The following is a 19,019-nucleotide window of genomic DNA, read 5'->3' on the forward strand; positions in this document are numbered from 1 at the left end:
CAGTATAGATAGACGGTGGGAGAGTAGGCAGATAGGTAGACGGGTAGGCAGTTAGGTAGCAGGGTAGGCAGATAGGAAACGGGTGGGAGGGTAGGCAGATAGGTAAACGGGTGGGAGGGTAGGCAGATAGGTAGCTGGGTGGCAGGGTAAGCAGTTAGGTAGCCGGGTGGGAGGGTAGGCAGTTAGGTATCCGGGTGGGAGAGTAAGCAGTTAGGTAGCCGGGTGGGAGGGTAGGTAGATGGGTAGTTTAGTGGGGTAGGGGCCCGACTCCAATCCTCCCTGCCTCACCTCGAGGTCCCCCCTCCTATTATGAGCGGCGGGAGAGCGGCATATACACAGGCTCTGGAGGGGTTATCAGACGCTAGATGTCCCGCTTTCTCCCGGGCTGCGGTGTCTCCTCTGTATGCTGCTCGCAATAAACCAGGAAGCAGTGCGAGTGGCATACAGAGGAGACAGCGTAGCCCGGGAGGCAGCTGGACATCTAGCGTCTTATTACCCCGCCGGAGCTTTCTGTATATGCCGCTCATAATAGGAGGGGGGACCCCGAGGTGAGGCAGAGGGGGGGGGATCGGAGTCAGGCCCCGGGGGAGAGGGGAGAAAAAAAATGTGGTGAATCCCGGCCCCGGACATTTCAAAAACCCAGGAAGATGAGTCCGGGCAAAAGAGGACGCAATTTAGTTATTTTAAGTAAACAGTGGCTGGGTGTCGGGAGGGACTATATTTATTGGCTATATGTGGGGGAGGGAGTGGCTGGCTATATACACTAGCTATTCACAGGGGGAATATTGTTATAAACTCTTGCTGTATACAGGGGGGGTTGCAATACATATGTATATATTGGGCCAATACAGTATATACATATGTAGTGCAACCCCCCGTATACAGAAAGAGTTTATAGCAATATTCCCCCTGTGAATAACTAGTGTATATAGCCAGCCACTCGCCCCATAGCCAATATATATAGTCACTCCCAACACCCAGCCACTAAGTGTCCCAATTTGCCACACCAACCCCCCCCCCCCCGCCCCCCCCCCCCCGACACTCACTTCCGGTGCCCAGCCACTGTTTCATTAAAAACACTAAGGGCTTGATTCACAAAAGAGTGCTAACTGTTAGCACGGCCGTTTTCGCGCATATTTTCGCATTGCGCACGATCACGAATTTTCGCGCGAAGCGATAACGTTTTCGCGCGCAAACGCGAATTTTACCGCGAAATCGATATCGTTTTCACGCGAAAATTCGCGTTTGCTCGCGAAACCGTTATCGTTTCGCGCGAAAATTCGTGATCGCGCGCAATGCGAAAATTTGCGCGAAAACTGCCGTGCTAACAGTTAGCACTCTTTTGTGAATCAAGGCCAAAATGTGCTACTACCGCCCCCACCTTCCGCAAACTCCCTCCGGATGTGCGGCTACTATTTAATTGAAGAAACTAAATTGGTCCGAAACGTAAAGCCGCCCGCCCGACACCCCCACCCCCCGCTTGATCCCCCTGTGTGCAGTGAGGTGGGCATCCGTAGTACTACTCACCGCCATGGCTCTCTCCAGACGCGCACCCTCCTCCTCTGTACAGCTCCGGGGTACTGTTCCCTGTACTGGGGATGCGGCTTGGTGACATCATCTAGCCGCGTCCCCGGTACGGGGAACAGTAGCCCGGAGCTGTACAGAGGAGGCGGGTGACCGTCTGGAGAGAGCCATGGCAGTGATTAGTACTACGGATGCCCACCTCACTGCACACAGGGGGAATGGGGATCAAGCGGGGGGCGGGGGTGTCGGGCGGGCGGCTTTACTATGGGTAATCGTAACACATTATGGGCCTGATTCACAAAGCGGTGATAACTCAGTTATCACGCCTAAAAGACTTTAGGCATGATAACCTTTGCACCACATTGGTGAAAAGCCAGTTTAGGCGTGATAAGTTTAGGTGTGATAAGTTTAGGTGTGATAAGTTTAGGCATGCTAAGTTTAGATAAGTGTAGATAGCGTGCAAAGTCCCGCACGCAAAGCAGCACCATTAAACTCTATGCGAAGTGCACCAGACTTTGCTAGCGCAAAACTTTTGATCAGCTGTGCACTGCGGTGCTAACGCAGTTGGTGCTTAAACTTATCATGCCTAAACTTATCACACCTAAACTTATCATGCCTAAACATATCACGCCTAAATTTATCACACCTAAACTTATCATGCCTAAACTGAGTTTAGGCATGATAAAGGGCTTTTCACCAGGGTGCTAACTGTTAGCACCGCTTTGTGAATCAGGCCCTTTGTCTTTTTGAATAAAACAGTGGCTGGGCACCGAGAGTGAGTGCCGGGGGGGGGAGGGGGCAAATTGGGACACTTAGTGGCGGGTTGTCGGGAGGGTGTGCGGGGGGGGGGAGGGGGGGTTGGAGGATCGAGGTGGCCCCTGCAGGTAACAGTCGAGAAAATACCTCACTGATTGCTACTCACTTTTCCCCCTGTGTCGGTAATTTAGCCTACGTCATCCACAGGTGGGAAAATGTACCAGAATTTAACAAAGAAAAAAAAACTAATGAGGTATTTTCCCGACTGTTATTTGTATACGTCAAACCCCTACCAGAATTGAGCCCAAAGTGTCATTTGTGTACCTGATTTTTAACTCTTTCAGGCATAGAAAGAAAAAAAAATGGAACACAACATAGTTATTTGTGTGTTAGGTACTGTACATACACATGTCTATCTCATCATGTCACATGCCACCTCGGGTGTCCTTTAAACAATACCAGTTTACCAGCAGCCCTCTTCAACTATTTAGGTGCCGTAGTGTCTGAATAACACCAGAAACAAGCATGAAGCTTATTTTGCCAGATCTGACAATAATGTCAGAAACACCTGATCTGCTGCATGCTTGTTCAGGGTCCGTGGCTAAATGTATTAGAGGCAGAGGGGCAGCCAGGCAACTGGTATTGCTAAAAAGGAAATAAATATGGCAGCCTACATATACCTCTAATAACAGTTGTCCTTTAATGCATCCTTGGTTGTCCTCAAATAAGAACGGCTGATTGTGATACTGGCTTCCCACGATCTTCGAGTAGTTACCTCAACAAAACACATTCTCGACTGGCATATACAGCAAAAATATATTCTGCCTCTGTAGATGGCAGTGCCGCTGTAACTTGCTTCTTGCTCTTGTTCAACACTCACCAAGAAGAACAACAAGCTTATTCACAACACATTGCTGACACAGGATGTAGAAAGACCTTTGCTACTAAAAGCATATTGCCATCCTGTGGGTATAGCTGGCAATGCACAGATATACACATAATAGACTGTTGATGCTAAATACATATTCCAACAAATAATGAACAGTGAGGTGGAGAATATGAAAAAAAGAAATATAACTTACATTTTTTGTTTTTTAACATAAACACCTTGAGCTTCTTTCACACAGGGATAATGATATGTTTTCCTGCAATGTCTTACATCGCAGCCAATTGTAGCGCCTTTCTTTTTACAGTATGAACATCTCTGCAAGTTTGAAAATAAAACTATGGTTATCACTCATTTTCCACAATCCTAATATTTTTCACAAAATGTCAAACTTATTTAGGGCAGAGCTAAATGGGTGCTAGCATAATGTCTATATACTTCATACACAGGGCACAGGTAGGAGGGGACAGACATGTGCTGCAATTAGGGATCATTGAATACTGGACAGCAGTGTTTCTGCAGGGTACACTCCTGTCCTGCAGGGGAAACGGCTGGATCAGACAGGTAAGGGCCTGCTCATACAATATGTGGTATAGTGCAGTGGTTACTGCTATGCACCACTCCCTTACCACCATGTCTGTGGATCCCTTTAACAGACATGACGCAATTAATACCATAGGCAGCATAGTACCATGTAAAAAAATCATGCATTTTCAAGTGGTGGAGACAAGTGTCCCCCATTCACATGCATAAAATGCAGCCACACAGCTCAGTGCACCACCATAACTGCGAGGAGGGGGTCAAACTGTGTTCACTACTTGCAACATTTGCCTTTGTAAACAAGCCTTCATTCAGCTGCTTTCATTTGAACTGGGGAAAACTTGAAAGGTTCTGAACACTAGTTTCACGCTTCCTCCACATCCACAATATCAAAAGGTTTATGGCTACAGCCCAGAATTGTCATCTTTAAAACGACAATATGGAGGCTGCCATATTTATTTCCTTTTAAACAATACCAGTTGCCTGGCATCCTGGTGATATTTCATGCACCAGTAGTGTCTGGATCCCATACCTGAAACAAGTTTGTTGCAAATGCAGTCAAACGTAAAGAAAAATAAATTAATACATTGTAAAGTGAGAGGTTAAAAAACATAAGAGGGCAGCACGGTGGCGTAGTGGTTAGCTCTCTTGCCTTGCAGCACTGGGTCCCTGGTTCGAATCCCAGCCAGGGAACTATCTGCAAAGAGTTTGTATGTTCTCTCCGTGTCTGCGTGGGTTTCCTCCGGGCACTCCGGTTTCCTCCCACATTCCAAAGACATACGGATAAGTTAATTGGCTCCCCCTAAAAATTGGCCCTAGGACTACAGTACTTACACTTCATAATATAGACATATGGCAATGGTAGGGATTAGATTGTGAGCTCCTTTGAGGGACAGTTAGTGACAAGATATATATATATATATATATATATATATATATATATATATACACACTGTACAGCGCTGCGTAATATGTCAGCGCTAAATACTAAATAATAATAATAATAATAAGAGAGATCAAGAAATGATTGATAGGGGGGCGTGGCTTGGCGCTTCATGAAGATGGCTGCTTGAGCTTTGAGCTCCCGCTCTAGACCCGCCAGAAGCTTCAATTTCCAGCGTTCAACAACCGCTTTCCCTGCTATGAGGAGTTCCCGCAGACAACAGGAGACCATAGTGGATATAGCCCAAACTCCTACACCGATCCAAAAGACGGTACCGGAGATATTCCGATCGAAGCGGATAAACAACCAGGCCGCTAAGATGGCGCCGACCAAGGAACTTAAAACCACGCAGGCCCCTACGGACTCACCCCCGCATACAAGCGCACAGGTCAGTGGCAAACAACCGCCTTCTCCCACGCTGGCAGATTTCAAAGCACTAGCAGAAGACATTAAATCTTCTTTGCATGCAGCAATAGCGGAGGTCCGCATGGAGGTAGCCACATTGGGAAACAGACTACTTACCCTAGAATCAGACGGCGCCAAGCGAGACTCCCAGATTGTAGCACTCAAACAAACGACAGGCCGCCATAACACACGTCTGGCCGAGCACACCCGCCTCATAGAGGACCTAGATAATCGCGGGCGGAGAAACAATATCCGGATCAAGGGCGTCCCCGAATCGGTAGCTCCGGACCAAATCCAGCAGGCCTTATCCACCATTTTTAATGAACTCCTAGACCGCCCAGCGGACTCGCTAATTGAGCTGGTTCGAGCACATAGGGCCTTAAAACCACGGGGTGCAGAGGGAGACCAGCCCAGAGACATTATCTGCTGCCTAGCATCGTTTAACCTAAAGGAAGACATTATGCGCATTGCGAGAAACCAGGATAAGATTCTATTCAATGAGAAGCAAATACATCTCTACCAGGACTTATCTTTAATCACCCTTTCCAAGAGACGTATTATGAAGCCGTTACTGCAAGCTTTAAAGGAGCGTGGCCTGGCCTACAGATGGCGTTTCCCCTTCGCGCTCACGGTGAGCCAGGGTGGCAAGTCACACGTGTTACGCTCTGTAGAGGGCCTCTCCGAGTTCTGCTCAGACCTGGACATCCCAATAATCAAGTTACCTGACTGGGACTGTGACCCTTCAGTCACCAACCCTGCTGCCTTCAGAGGAGAGAAGCCTCAGCTTCGCCGTGAGTCAGGTAACCGTGACGGCTCCCCTAGCAGGGAGTCCTTCCCAGCAGCCAAGAGATTCCAAACACCGTCCCAGAGTGTTCAGGATCAAAGCGAAGAGGACTGAGTGCTGAGACTTTTTAAGCTTAATCTCATTTTATCTATTGGCTTCCCTAGGCCTCCCTTAACGCAACGATGTCGATAACAACCTCCCCAACCCACACTCCAATCCCATGGTGATCTCTCTGTAAGCTAACTTGGACGCAGCATCACCCCATTCCAGGAGACCCGACCTGTGACTAGTGTATGAGGTTATAGCTTACTGTATAGCCACTAATATCTGCATTTATCATGCTGCTCTTATCGCCCAGGTTGATCAGATAGAAATTGTATGGAGTATAGACCCCTTCTGCTTGTCCCCCCCCCCTCCCCTCTCCCCCCCCCCTCCTCTCCCCCCCCCCCACTTTTTGCAACCACACTCAGCAGTATCAGGATGATGTTTGCGCAACCGGTGCCCAAATGGAGGAGAGAGTCGGACAAACTAGAGACCTGCCGGTAGACAGCTAGGACATGTTATATAACATATTGTATACCACAGATATCTGCATTTATTATACTGTATGGTCGTGTCCGCCAGATAGCAACTGTTTGAACTATGCATTTTATCCTCATGCTCCCTCCCCTCCTTCCCACCTCTTCACTCCCTCTTTCCTCCTCCCCCTCTCCTCTTTTTCTCCTTCCCTATGATTACAATCAAAGTCTCCAGGATAATGTCCGCTATATATATATATGCACGAGTTATTGGTTTGAGAGAGTTCTTTGAAATGGTGGGTTATGGGTCACAACATGACACCAGGTTATGCTCCCCTCGAGGATGGAGAAGGGCAGACTAGGGACTTACTAATAGACAGTTAAGACAGGTTATACAAAACTACTTCAGTTTCTTTTTTCTCTTTCATTTTTCTTCCTTTCCTGTTGTCTCTTCATTTCATTAGAACCTATGTGGGATTGTTATAAATCTGGTTAAGATCACTCTGTTCTCCTGTTTGATCTGAAAGTAGTATATAGCTAAAACTAACTCTATATTTAGTAACCTAAAGTAATTGGAACTCCCCGAATTGACTGAACCTGAGGCGGTTAAGAACAGATCTTTAGCCTCAATTTGGCGGGAATAGCGGGTTTTTCATACTCTAATTGTTATCTTTACTTATTCTTTAGTGATAGTTCGCATTCACTCTTTTTGAGCGCCTATCACGCCTCCACACAGTGTGTGGTTATACACTGAACTTTTTTTCCCACACCAGTGGTGGGTGCGTCTATCCAGGCCGCACCTACGTGGGATTTCATATATGCGGTTCCTCAGTCTCAAGTCACGGGTTAGTTCTTCGCTCCTGTGCCGGTTTCTATATCTATACTTCTTTTCTTTTTTCTTCCCTCCTCTTTTTTCCCCTCTTTGGTGTATTTATATGCTAGAACCCCCAGATTTTATGGTAATGATGGACAGTCAGCTTTATAACAAGACACAAAATACAGGCCTGATGAGATGGAAATTCATGTCACTTAATGTTAATGGTATGAACACCCCCGAAAAAAGATCCATGATCTTTGATTATATCAGAAGGGAAAAAGTCCAGTTTGCTTTTTTGCAGGAAACCCACCTCAGAACCTCGCATATACCAGGTAAATTTGATGCCTGCTTCCCTGTGGCGTTTCACTCCACCTCTCCTGGCTCCAAAACCAAAGGGGTCTCTATCTTTATCCGCAAGGATATTCCATTCGTGCTTGGGGAGGTGGATGGAGACCCAGAGGGAAGATTCCTTTTTGTTAGAGGCTCGGTGGGGGAAAGGAAGGTCACCTTGGCCTCACTTTATGCCCCTAATAGACAGCAACCTTCCTTCCTGACCTCCACACTGTCTAGATTGGCTAACTTTTGTAATGGCATTTTAATATTGGGAGGGGACTTTAATATCCCATTGAATCCTTTACTGGATTGTTCGGACGGATCTACCACACTCTCCTATAGAGCATTGAGACTAATTAAGTCACGTCTACAAAACATGTCACTTATAGACCCATGGCGTGTGTCCAATCCCATAGAGAAAGACTTTACATTCTTCTCTTCTTTACACCAGAAATACACCAGAATTGATTACTTGTTTGTAACCCAAAGAGACCTCTCCTTGGTTCACGATTCCTCTATAGGTTCAAAGACCATATCTGACCACGCCCCTGTCTTCCTCACCCTTCAACTCCCGGAAAAACTGACCAAAACGTGGTGTTGGAGACTTAATCCCAATATCCTCTCTGAGAGAGATAGAATCGAGGAAACCAGGAAGGTTCTAGATGACTACTTTCTTACTAATAAACGCCCAGAAACCTCCAATCTCACTCTATGGGAAGCCCATAAACCGGTAGTCAGGGGTCACTTTATACGGTTGGGCTCCAAACTCAAGAAAGAACGTGAAGAGGGAATCACACACCTATCTAATAAGATTTTACAGTTAGAAACCAGCCATAAAAAATCTCTAGCTATACAGACTATGGAGGAATTGACCAATGCTAGAGTTAAGTTAGATAAAATACTCTTCACTGAGGCTAAAAGGAAAATTATGAACGGCAAGAGAGTTTTCTATGAGTTAGGTAATAAGAGTGGAAAACTCTTAGCCAAGGCACTAAGGAAACAATCCTTTCAAAATCATATCCACTCATTAACCGACAAAAGACAAACAAAACTGATTAGATCAGAAGAGATTGTGGAAGAATTCAGGGCATTTTATCAAAACCTCTATAACCTCTCCCCTAAGGAGCTTTCCGCAAAGGCTAGGGAAGCGAGGGACAGCAAATTAGCAGAATTTTTATCATTATATTCATCCCCACTACAACTCTCTCAACTAGAAAAAGAAGACCTTGAGGCCCCTATAACTGAAGATGAATTCCTTGCAGCAGTCAAAAATCTGAAATCAGGAAAAGCTCCTGGTCCGGATGGCCTAACCGCTCAATATTACAAACTTTTCAGTAGCAAGTTAGCTTCAGTTTTCGTGGATGCCTTCAATTCATTCGAACAGGGGTCCCTCCCATCCTCCCAGTTCCTGGAAGCACACATAACTGTAATCCCAAAACCCGGGAAGGACGTCCAATCATGTGGCAGTTATAGACCCATTTCTTTGCTAAATTTAGATGCCAAAATACTGGCAAAAATATTGGCTAACCGCCTGCTCCCTTTTATACCCAATTACATCGATCCCGACCAGACAGGTTTTATACCGGGCAGGGAAGCCAAAGACAATGTGATGCGAACAGTAGGGATCATGGCATTCGCCAGAAAGAACTCTATCAAATCATTCATGCTATCCACAGACGCTGAAAAGGCTTTTGACAGGGTGGCGTGGGATTATATACACGCCACCCTGTCAAGCCTGGGACTTGGCCCTTCAATGAGGAAATGGATAGGTCTCCTTTACTCCAATCCTTCAGCTAGGGTAAAGGCCAATGGATTGCTCTCACAACCATTTCAAATTTCTAACGGGACTCGACAGGGCTGTCCCCTCTCTCCCCTAATATACATCCTAACGCTAGAGCCCTTTTTAAATGCCATCAGATCAGATTCCTCGATCAAGGGTATAACCACAGGATCCACTAAACATGTAGTCGCTGCTTTTGCAGATGATTTACTCTTCTACCTCCAAAATCCATTGGTCTCACTCCCAAATCTTATTCGCAGATTTGAGGAGTTTGGAGCAATCTCAAACTTAAAAATCAATTTCCATAAGTCCCAAGCCCTGAATATATCCCTAGAGGCTGATGCAGTAACAATATGCAGAAATCTATTCCCGTTCAAATGGGAACCCCAGATCCTTAGATACTTAGGGATAAATATCCCATACTCACTTTCAGCCTTATTCTCATCCAACTTTGAAAATATATCCAAAACTCTAAAACAAGATTTGGCTAAATGGGGTACCCAAAAAAGTTTATCCTGGTTTGGAAGGCTAGCATCCGTAAAAATGAATGTACTCCCTAGATTTTTATACATTAGCCAATGCTTACCAATCAATCTCCCATCTAGCTTCCTAAAGGATCTACAATCGCACATAAACAGATTTATTTGGGGTCAGAAACCCCCCCGGATAAAAAGAACAATACTCACCTTGCCAAAGGAGCTGGGAGGTATGGGTCTCCCAGACTTGTTCAAGTACCACTTAGCATCCCAGATGTGTCGAGTGGTGGAGTGGTCATCTCCCTCAAACCCTAAGAAATGGGTACTGGTCGAACAGGAAACTGTACAAAGTAGGGCCCCCTCCATTGGGTGGGCTACCACCACGAACAAGCAGCGATCAAACTGGCTTAATCCAATTTTAATAGCAACAGTTAATAGCATGAGAAAATACTTACCGGCCATGGGTCTGACGTCCTTCCCGGGGAAACTCACCCCACTCCAAGACAATCCTGACTTTGTCCCCTCATCGGACATTCCCTTTCTCCAACACTGGCCAAACAAGGGATGCCCTAGGATCAGTGACTTCACTACATCTAGAGGAATTAAATCATTTAATGACCTGAATCAATTAAGGGAGGATGTTAAATTAACAAAATGGCAATATTTCCAGATTCGACACTATGTAAACTCACTTAACCACTTTACCCCCGCGCGTACGTATTTCTCCGCCCCTTTTTCCATCCTTTAAAAACCAGGGACGGAGAAACACGTACTTTCCGCGTTCCCGACGCTGTCCGCGCTCCCGCTCGTAAACACGCCGCCCGCCGCTAGTAAAACCGCCGCCGCCCGCTCGCCCGGAGATCAATGAACGGGAAAATCCATTCCCGTTCGTTGATCTAAGCCCCACAATGACCCGCTGCTCTCCTATGGGCAGCGCGATCATTGTGAGAAGAAACTCACGTGTCCAGCCTCCTTATTCTTCCTCCAAGCTTCCGGAAGGAGGCTTGGAGGTCGCAATAAAGCAAAAAGTTACTGTGGCCATCTTGTGGCCAAATAGTAAACTACACCCTACACATTTTTCACATACAAATAAATGACTTTTACACACAAAATTAACTCATTACCTCCCACACTCCCCATTTTTTTTTTTTTTTGTAATTAAAAAAAAAATCAAAAATTTACAATTAAAAAAAATACATAATTAGTTACCTTAGGGATTGAACTTTTTAAATATTTAAGTCAAGAGGGTATAAACACTGTTACTTTATAAACTATGGGCTTGTAATTAGGGATGGACGCAAAACTGAAAAAAATGCACCTTTATTTCCAAATGAAATATTGGCGCCAAACATTGTGATAGGGACATAATTTAAACGGTTTTATAACCGGGACAAAAGGGCACATAAATTTCATGGGTTTTAATTACAGTAGCATGCATTATTTAAAAACTATAATGGCCGAAAACTGAAAAATAATTTTTTTTTCCCCACATTTTTCCTATTTTCCCATTAAAACACATTTAGAAAAAAATAATTCTTGGCATAATGTCCCACCTAAAGAAAGCCTAATTGGTGGCGAAAAAAACAAGATATAGTTCATTTCATTGCGATAAGTAATAATAAAGTTATAGACGAATGAATGGAAGGAGCGCTGAAAGGTGAAAATTGCTCTGGTGGTCAGGGGGTAAAACCCCTCAGTGGTGAAGTGGTTAAGGGAGCCTCAACATGGTCAAAACCATTGACCCCTTTCGAAAACTTAGTGTTGACTTCCAATTCACATAGCCACCTAATCTCTCAAATCTATTCAATGTTATTCTCTGCTCTTAGTAACCAAACTCTAAAGTTCCAGTTAGAGTGGGAAAAAGACCTGGGTTCCCCTCTTTCTGAGGAACAATGGGATAAGATCCTTATATTCAATCACAAAGGTTCTCTTAATACCACAGTTCAGGAACAGGGATACAAGCTGATTTCCAGGTGGTATAGAACACCTGTCCTTCTACACAAGATGTTCCCCTCAACACCTGATGTGTGCTGGAGGTGTGGTGGTGACTTTGGCTCATTACTCCACATTTTTTGGCAATGTCCACTGATCATACCATATTGGCAAGAGATACATAGACTAATGGAGCATATCTCAGGCTCCAAGATTAGTTTCTCTCCGGGCGCCCTACTCCTCCATGACACAAATGAACCAATCAAATCATACAAAAAATCCATTATACTTCATATGGTGAATGCTGCTCGATCGCTAATACCAGTACACTGGAAATCAGTGAATCCCCCATCTGTGAAAGAATGGATTAGGAGGATGGATACCATTGAATCTATGGAAGCTTTGATTATGCTTTCTCAAGATCACACAGAACGATACATGAGGACATGGGCTGTTTGGGTAGAATTCCAATACTCTAGTGAATACAAAGCAATTATGAACGGGTGAGGACATGGCCCCTCAGTCTTCTCCTACATCATAATCAATATATATACACCATATACTTTACTTCTTCCCCTTCCCTTTCTTTCATCTCTCTTTCCCTCTGTCCCTACGCTGGCATAGGAGACGGAACTGGTCCCTTTATAAATATATTTAGCACTGAGGTATCTAAGACCACTGTTTAGGTATGGTTAGAAATGCTTAGCCTAAGCCTGGGGGTCTCAAACCTGCTCTGTCTCTTTCGAGGCAACTGTAATAATACAACTGGCTGAGGCTCATGTACATTTACCCCAACAATCGATATGTAAACTGCTTTGGACTTCACATGCCTTGACATGTTATTCCCGAGTAAAATGCTTGTCCTTTGTATAATGCAGAAGTACTATATACTTACCCTGTACTGTTACTAATTTTGGTTTTCAATAAACTTTAATTGTGAAAAAAAAAAGAAATGATTGATATTCCCCGTGTAATTTGTTCATATTGTTTGATCCACAATCAGCCTGCAGGTCATCATCTTTACTGCTGGCAGACATGAAAAAAACTAGACAGGGGGCGCATGCGCGGCGCGCAACTAGGTGGATGTAAGCTCTAGTTGCTCCGCTCACACTCTGCTGAACCACCTTATTTTATCCCGTTTTGCGAGTCACAAATATCTTCCTCAGCTCGGGGACATGTCAAGGAGTGAGAAGAGGACGAAGAAGAGGAAAAAACAAGCGAATAATCTTTCTTTTTCAACTAAGAAGGCGGAATCGTTGCCATCGCGCACCACGAGGAGCACGATGGCCGCCGAGGACGATAACTCACAAAGGGGATATTCCACCCCAGACAGAAATACCAGTCAGCATGGACCAAGCAGCCACTCTCCAGAGCTCCACACCCTGCAAGATGCCATCGTCGCAGACCTAAAACGGGTCTTCCGAGCAGAACTGTTTTATGTTTTATGCTGATCTTTGGTTAGCCTGATTAAAATCACATTACTGCGATTTTCCTATCCCAAAACTACTGGTTTCCTCAAACTCACTGCTGGCATAAGAAAAGTTAAATATTGCAATCCTTTCAGGAGGGGAAGCAATACAGCCACCTACTACTGGCTACACCTATCCCTGTCTACTTATGTTGCGGCCACCTACTACTGGCTACACCTATCTCTGTCTACCTATGCTGCGGCCACCTACTACTGGCTACACCTATCCCTGGCAACCTATGCTGCGGCCACCTACTACTGGCTACACCTATCCCTGGCTACCTATGCTGCGGCCACCTACTACTGACTACACCTATCCATAGCTACCTATGCTTCAGCCACCTACTACTGGCTACACCTTTCCCTGTCTACCTATGCTGCGGCCACCTACTACTGGCTACACCTATCCCTGGCTACCTATGCTGCGGCCACCTACTACTGGCTACACCTATCCCTGGCAACCTATGCTGCGGCCACCTACTACTGGCTACACCTATCGCTGGCTACCTATGCTGCGGCCACCTACTACTGGCTACACCTATCCCTGGCTACCTATGCTGCGGCCACCTACTACTAGCTACACCTATCCCTGGCAACCTATGCTGCGGCCACCTACTACTGGCTACACCTATCCCTGGCTACCTATGCTGCGGCCACCTACTACTGACTACACCTATCCATAGCTACCTATGCTTCAGCCACCTACTACTGGCTACACCTTTCCCTGTCTACCTATGCTGTGGCCACCTACTACTGGCTACACCTTTCCCTGTCTACCTATGCTGCGGCCACCTACTACTGGCTACACCTATCCCTGGCTACCTATGCTGCGGCCACCTACTACTGGCTACACCTATCCCTGGCTACCTATGCTGCGGCCACCTACTACTGGCTACACCTATCCCTGGCTACCTATGCTGCGGCCACCTACTACTGGCTACACCTATCCCTGGCAACCTATGCTGCGGCCACCTACTACTGGCTACACCTATCCCTGGCTACCTATGCTGCGGCCCCCTACTACTGGCTACACCTAATCCCTGGCTACCTATGCTGCGGCCACCTACTACTGGCTACACCTATCCCTGGCTACTTATGTTGCGGCCACCTACTACTGGCTACACCTATCCCTGGCTACTTATGCTGCGGCCACCTACTACTGGCTACACCTATCCCTGGCTACCTATGCTGCGGCCACCTACTACTGGCTACACCTATCCCTGGCTACCTATGCTGTGGCCACTTATTACTGGCTACACCTATCCCTGGCTACCTATGCTGCAGCCACCTACTACTGGCTACACCTATCCCTGACTACCTATGCTGCGGCCACCTACTACTGGCTACACCTATCCCTGGCTACCTATGCTGTGGCCACTTATTACTGGCTACACCTATCCCTGGCTACCTATGCTGTGGCCACTTATTACTGGCTACACCTATCCCTGGCTACCTATGCTGTGGCCACCTACTACTGGCTACACCTATCCCTGACTACCTATGCTACAGCCACCTACTACTAGCTACACCTATCTCTGGCTACCTATGTTGTGACCACCTACTACTGGCTACACCTATCCCTGGCTACCTATGCTGCGGCCACCTACACCTATCCCTGTCTACCTATGCTGCGGCCCCCTACTACTGGCTACACCTATCCCTGGCTACTTATGCTGCGGCAAACTACTACTGGCTACACCTATCCCTGGCTACCTATGCTGTGGCCACTTATTACTGGCTGCACCTATCCCTGGCTACCTATACTGTGGCCACCTACTACTGGCTACACCTATCCCTGACTACCTATGCTACAGCCACCTACTACTGGCTACCTATGTTGTGACCACCTACTACTGGCTACACCTATCCCTGGCTACCTATGCTGTGGCCACCTACTACTGGCTACACCTATCCCTGGCTACCTATGCTGTGGCCACTTATTACTGGCTACCTATGCTACAGCCACCTACTACTGGCTACACCGATCCCTGGCTACCTATGTTGTGACCACCTACTACTGGCTACACCTATCCCTGGCTACCTATGCTGCGGCCACCTACTACTGGCTACACCTATCCCTGTCTACCTATGCTGCGGCCACCTACTACTGGCTACACCTATCCCTGGCTACCTATGCTGCGGCCACCTACTACTGGCTACACCTATCCCTGTCTACCTATGCTGCGGCCCCCTACTACTGGCTACACCTATCCCTGGCTACCTATGCTGTGGCCCCCTACTACTGGCTACACCTATCCCTGACTACCTATGCTGCTGCCACCTATTACTGGCTACACCTATCCCTGTCTACCTATGCTGCAGCCCCCTACTACTGGCTACACCTATCCCTGGCTACCTATGCTGCGGCCACCTACTAATGGCTACACCTATCCCTGGCTATACCTATCCCTGGCTACCTATGCTGCAGCCACCTACTACTGGCTACACCTATCCCTGGCAACCTATGCTGCGGCCACCTACTACTGGCTACACCTATCCCTGGCAACCTATGCTGCGGCCACCTACTACTGGCTACACCTATCGCTGGCTACCTATGCTGCGGCCACCTACTACTGGCTACACCTATCCCTGGCTACCTATGCTGCGGCCACCTACTACTGGCTACACCTATCCCTGGCAACCTATGCTGCGGCCACCTACTACTGGCTACACCTATCCCTGGCTACCTATGCTGCGGCCACCTACTACTGACTACACCTATCCATAGCTACCTATGCTTCAGCCACCTACTACTGGCTACACCTTTCCCTGTCTACCTATGCTGTGGCCACCTACTACTGGCTACACCTTTCCCTGTCTACCTATGCTGCGGCCACCTACTACTGGCTACACCTATCCCTGGCTACCTATGCTGCGGCCACCTACTACTGGCTACACCTATCCCTGGCTACCTATGCTGCGGCCACCTACTACTGGCTACACCTATCCCTGGCTACCTATGCTGCGGCCACCTACTACTGGCTACACCTATCCCTGGCAACCTATGCTGCGGCCACCTACTACTGGCTACACCTATCCCTGGCTACCTATGCTGCGGCCCCCTACTACTGGCTACACCTAATCCCTGGCTACCTATGCTGCGGCCACCTACTACTGGCTACACCTATCCCTGGCTACTTATGTTGCGGCCACCTACTACTGGCTACACCTATCCCTGGCTACTTATGCTGCGGCCACCTACTACTGGCTACACCTATCCCTGGCTACCTATGCTGCGGCCACCTACTACTGGCTACACCTATCCCTGGCTACCTATGCTGTGGCCACTTATTACTGGCTACACCTATCCCTGGCTACCTATGCTGCAGCCACCTACTACTGGCTACACCTATCCCTGACTACCTATGCTGCGGCCACCTACTACTGGCTACACCTATCCCTGGCTACCTATGCTGTGGCCACTTATTACTGGCTACACCTATCCCTGGCTACCTATGCTGTGGCCACTTATTACTGGCTACACCTATCCCTGGCTACCTATGCTGTGGCCACCTACTACTGGCTACACCTATCCCTGACTACCTATGCTACAGCCACCTACTACTAGCTACACCTATCTCTGGCTACCTATGTTGTGACCACCTACTACTGGCTACACCTATCCCTGGCTACCTATGCTGCGGCCACCTACACCTATCCCTGTCTACCTATGCTGCGGCCCCCTACTACTGGCTACACCTATCCCTGGCTACTTATGCTGCGGCAAACTACTACTGGCTACACCTATCCCTGGCTACCTATGCTGTGGCCACTTATTACTGGCTGCACCTATCCCTGGCTACCTATACTGTGGCCACCTACTACTGGCTACACCTATCCCTGACTACCTATGCTACAGCCACCTACTACTGGCTACCTATGTTGTGACCACCTACTACTGGCTACACCTATCCCTGGCTACCTATGCTGTGGCCACCTACTACTGGCTACACCTATCCCTGGCTACCTATGCTGTGGCCACTTATTACTGGCTACCTATGCTACAGCCACCTACTACTGGCTACACCGATCCCTGGCTACCTATGTTGTGACCACCTACTACTGGCTACACCTATCCCTGGCTACCTATGCTGCGGCCACCTACTACTGGCTACACCTATCCCTGTCTACCTATGCTGCGGCCACCTACTACTGGCTACACCTATCCCTGGCTACCTATGCTGCGGCCACCTACTACTGGCTACACCTATCCCTGTCTACCTATGCTGCGGCCCCCTACTACTGGCTACACCTATCCCTGGCTACCTATGCTGTGGCCCCCTACTACTGGCTACACCTATCCCTGACTACCTATGCTGCTGCCACCTATTACTGGCTACACCTATCCCTGTCTACCTATGCTGCAGCCCCCTACTACTGGCTACACCTATCCCTGGCTACCTATGCTGCGGCCACCTACTAATGGCTACACCTATCCCTGGCTATACCTATCCCTGGCTACCTATGCTGCAGCCACCTACTACTGGCAACACCTATCCCTGGCTACCTATGCTGCGGCCACCTACTACTGGCTACACCTATCCCTGGCTACCTATGCTGTGGCCACCTACTACTGGCTACACCTATCCCTGACTACCTATGCTACAGCCACCTACTACTGGCTACACCTATCCCTGGCTACCTATGCTGCGGTCCCCTACTACTGGCTACACCTATCCCTGGCTACTTATGCTGCGGTCCCCTACTACTGGCTACACCTATCCCTGGCTACCTATGCTGCGGTCCCCTACTACTGGCTACACCTATCCCTGGCTACCTATGCTGTGGCCACTTATTACTGGCTACACCTATCCCTGGCTACCTATGCTGTGGCCACCTACTACTGGCTACACCTATCCCTGACTACCTATGCTACAGCCACCTACTACTGGCTACACCTATCCCTGGCTACCTATGTTGTGACCACCTACTACTGGCTACACCTATCCCTGGCTACCTATGCTGTGGCCACCTACTACTGGCTACACCTATCCCTGGCTACCTATGCTGCGGCCACCTACTACTGGCTACACCTATCCCTGTCTACCTATGCTGCGGCCCCCTACTACTGGCTACACCTATCCCTGGCTACTTATGCTGCGGCCCCCTACTACTGGCTACACCTATCCCTGACTACCTATGCTGCGGCCACCTACTACTGGCTACACCTATCCCTGGCTACCTATGCTGTGGCCACTTATTACTGGCTACACCTATCCCTGGCTACCAATGCTGTGGCCACTTATTACTGGCTACACCTATCCCTGGCTACCTATGCTGTGGCCACCTACTACTGGCTACACCTATCCCTGACTACCTATGCTACAGCCACCTACTACTAGCTACACCTATCTCTGGCTACCTATGTTGTGACCACCTACTACTGGCTACACCTATCCCTGGCTACCTATGCTGCGGCCACCTACACCTATCCCTGTCTACCTATGCTGCGGCCCCCTACTACTGGCTACACCTATCCCTGGCTACTTATGCTGCGGCAAACTACTACTGGCTACACCTATCCCTGGCTACCTATGCTGTGGCCACTTATTACTGGCTGCACCTATCCCTGGCTACCTATACTGTGGCCACCTACTACTGGCTACACCTATCCCTGACTACCTATGCTACAGCCACCTACTACTGGCTACCTATGTTGTGACCACCTACTACTGGCTACACCTATCCCTGGCTACCTATGCTGTGGCCACCTACTACTGGCTACACCTATCCCTGGCTACCTATGCTGTGGCCACTTATTACTGGCTACCTATGCTACAGCCACCTACTACTGGCTACACCGATCCCTGGCTACCTATGTTGTGACCACCTACTACTGGCTACACCTATCCCTGGC

General features: G+C 47.9%; 1 protein-coding gene across 4 annotated transcripts in view; it reads right to left on the reverse strand.

The window, feature by feature from the left end:
* Window positions 1-19,019, reverse strand: part of LOC137524204 (uncharacterized) — a 624,050-nt gene that overhangs the window by 558,218 nt on the left and 46,813 nt on the right. For 3 of the 4 annotated variants that reach the window (XM_068243802.1, XM_068243801.1, XM_068243800.1), the window contains exon 2: window positions 3,363-3,484. In XM_068243802.1, the coding sequence (XP_068099903.1) occupies window positions 3,363-3,484 (122 nt within the window). Of the gene's footprint in view, window positions 1-3,362; window positions 3,485-19,019 lie in introns of those variants that run through there. The other variant, XM_068243803.1, reaches the window with a different exon arrangement.

The sequence above is a fragment of the Hyperolius riggenbachi genome, chromosome 7 (genome assembly GCF_040937935.1).
Source record: "Hyperolius riggenbachi isolate aHypRig1 chromosome 7, aHypRig1.pri, whole genome shotgun sequence".
Lineage (NCBI taxonomy): Eukaryota > Metazoa > Chordata > Amphibia > Anura > Hyperoliidae > Hyperolius > Hyperolius riggenbachi.